The sequence below is a fragment of the Pteropus vampyrus genome, unplaced genomic scaffold (genome assembly GCF_000151845.1).
Source record: "Pteropus vampyrus isolate Shadow unplaced genomic scaffold, Pvam_2.0 Scaffold316, whole genome shotgun sequence".
NCBI lineage: Eukaryota > Metazoa > Chordata > Mammalia > Chiroptera > Pteropodidae > Pteropus > Pteropus vampyrus.
The window spans coordinates 358667-360631 of NW_011889097.1; the positions used below are offsets into that span (position 1 = coordinate 358667).

General features: G+C 59.2%; 1 protein-coding gene across 1 annotated transcript in view; it reads right to left on the reverse strand.

Annotated features, from left to right (window-relative positions):
• Positions 1–1965, reverse strand: part of WDR86 (WD repeat domain 86) — a 15260-nt gene that overhangs the window by 3943 nt on the left and 9352 nt on the right. Inside the window, exons 2-3 of the mRNA XM_011377564.2 lie at positions 1804–1965; positions 1100–1235 (exon numbers count right to left, since the gene is read on the reverse strand). The exon at positions 1804–1965 is cut by the window's right edge and continues 9 nt beyond it. Coding sequence (XP_011375866.1) covers positions 1100–1235; positions 1804–1965 — 298 coding nt within the window. The remainder of the gene's footprint in view (positions 1–1099; positions 1236–1803) is intronic.

Below are 1965 nucleotides of genomic sequence, written 5' to 3' on the forward strand. Positions count from 1 at the left end.
CTGCCACTGTTGTGTGGTGGTGGGGGGTGGGGTGGGGTGGGGGTGGGGGTGGGGCTAATGGCAAAACGACGTTGGGGATCGCATCGGGAAAGAGATTTTCAGGTGTGGTGAGGCTGGGCGGCTGCCTCTCTGGAACAGAGTCTTTTCTGGCGTGTCTGGGGTATAAACAGGTGACAAGTCAGCTGGACAGAGCCAACAAAGCCCAGATGTGTGACAATTTGAGACCTGTGAGATAGATAGCTTGTTGCCTACCTAATAAGCCATTCTACCCTTCTTTCTTTACAAAATAATCCTGATTGATCCTGGGAGCAATGTCCCCGAATAAGAGATTTTGTTATTCAGCCTCTCTAGAAGGCAGGGGTCGAAGGGATATATACAGAAGTCTTTGGGTGGAGCTTCCAGGGGCCTACACAGCTAGGAGACTCATCCTTTTTCCCTTCCTTTATCTTCTTCCTGCCTGCCTGAAATATGACATGATGGCTGGAGCTCCAGCAGCTATCTTGGACCATGAGGCCCCCTTAAAGCTAGAAGATATGTGCTAGGGATGATGAAGGAAACGAGAAACCGGGGTGCCTGATACCTGCGTGGGGCCTCCCATTCCAACTTCGGCTGATGTCCCTCAAAATTCTTCTGAGAGAAAAATAAATCACATTTAAACCACCGTTATCTGGGTTTTCTGTTATCTGTAGTCAAACTGAATGGCCCTCAAGTCTGGCTGGAGTAAGTGGTGTCACTGTCTCAATCTAAGAATTAGAATGTGTCCTCGAGATGTGCTCTTGAACCCAGGACCTCCGAACATGCAGGGGGCTGCACGTTCTTGTGGTGTGAGTGTGGGCAGGGGTCCCCACACCCTTATGTGGACCTTCCTTGTTAAATAACGATGAAGGAGCACGTGTGTGCATGGCGGTGGCATGGCCACTGCCCTTGGGCGCTGACCGTGCTAAAGGGCAGCCGAGGCTCACAGCGGGAACCTCGGGGGAGAAGCGGAGAGGCCCTGAGCGGGGAGGGTTTGGTGGGGGGCGAGGAGAGATGGGAACCGGCAGTGACGAGGCCGGAGCGGCGGGCTGGGGCGGTCTGGGCCAGGGCCAGGGTCACTTACAGGTGCCGGCGTGGTACTTGAGGGCGCTGACGCTGTGCCTGTGCGCTGTGAATGTGCGCACGCGCTCCCCGGTGTCCGCCAGCCAGCACTTGACGGTCCTGTCGGCACTGCCCGAGTACACGTGCTGGTTCGCGAGCTGGGGAGGGAGGGGAGGTCGGTGGCTCAGAGGCCCCTCCAAGCCTCTGTCTGAGTGAAAGGGGAGGGGCGTGCAGTGGAGAAACTGCGTGAGCGGAAGCGCCCCTGCCGGGGGCGGGGCCTGCCCACTGTCCGCCCCCAGCGCCGCCCACCCGCTGCTGCTCCCTTCCCCACAGGCCCCGGGGCGGACGCGGCTTCACATCTTGACCATCACTTTGCCCTGGGCCAAGTCACCGACTCTGCTCCTCAGCTGCTTCACTGGTAAATAAGGATCGTGCCAGCCCCTCCTCGTGGGGGGTCACAGGTGTGACCCGTACAGCACTCAGCACCGATGTTTGCTGGCACAGCGATTGTCACAGCTGGGTGTCGGCTCGGTGGGTTACTGCCTAACCCAGGGTGACTGGTATCCTTATAAGAAGAGGAAACGTGGATACGGAGGGAAGGCCACGTGCGGCCTCACAAGAAACCAGCCCAAGCTGTCCCTGTCCCCACCCCTCAGACACACGGCCTGGGCTGACGAGCACTCTGGGAGATGACCCAGGGACTCCCGGGCAGACGGCGGGTCTCACCTCCAGACAGATGACGGAGCCCTGGTGCTCCCGGAACACTCGCAGCTGCTCCCCACTCAGGATGTCCCAGGCGCGGATGGTGGTGTCGGTGCTGCCCGTGAAGGCCGTGTGGCTGGGCGTGTCAAGCACGAGGCACAGCACGGCGCCCGTGTGGCCCCGCAG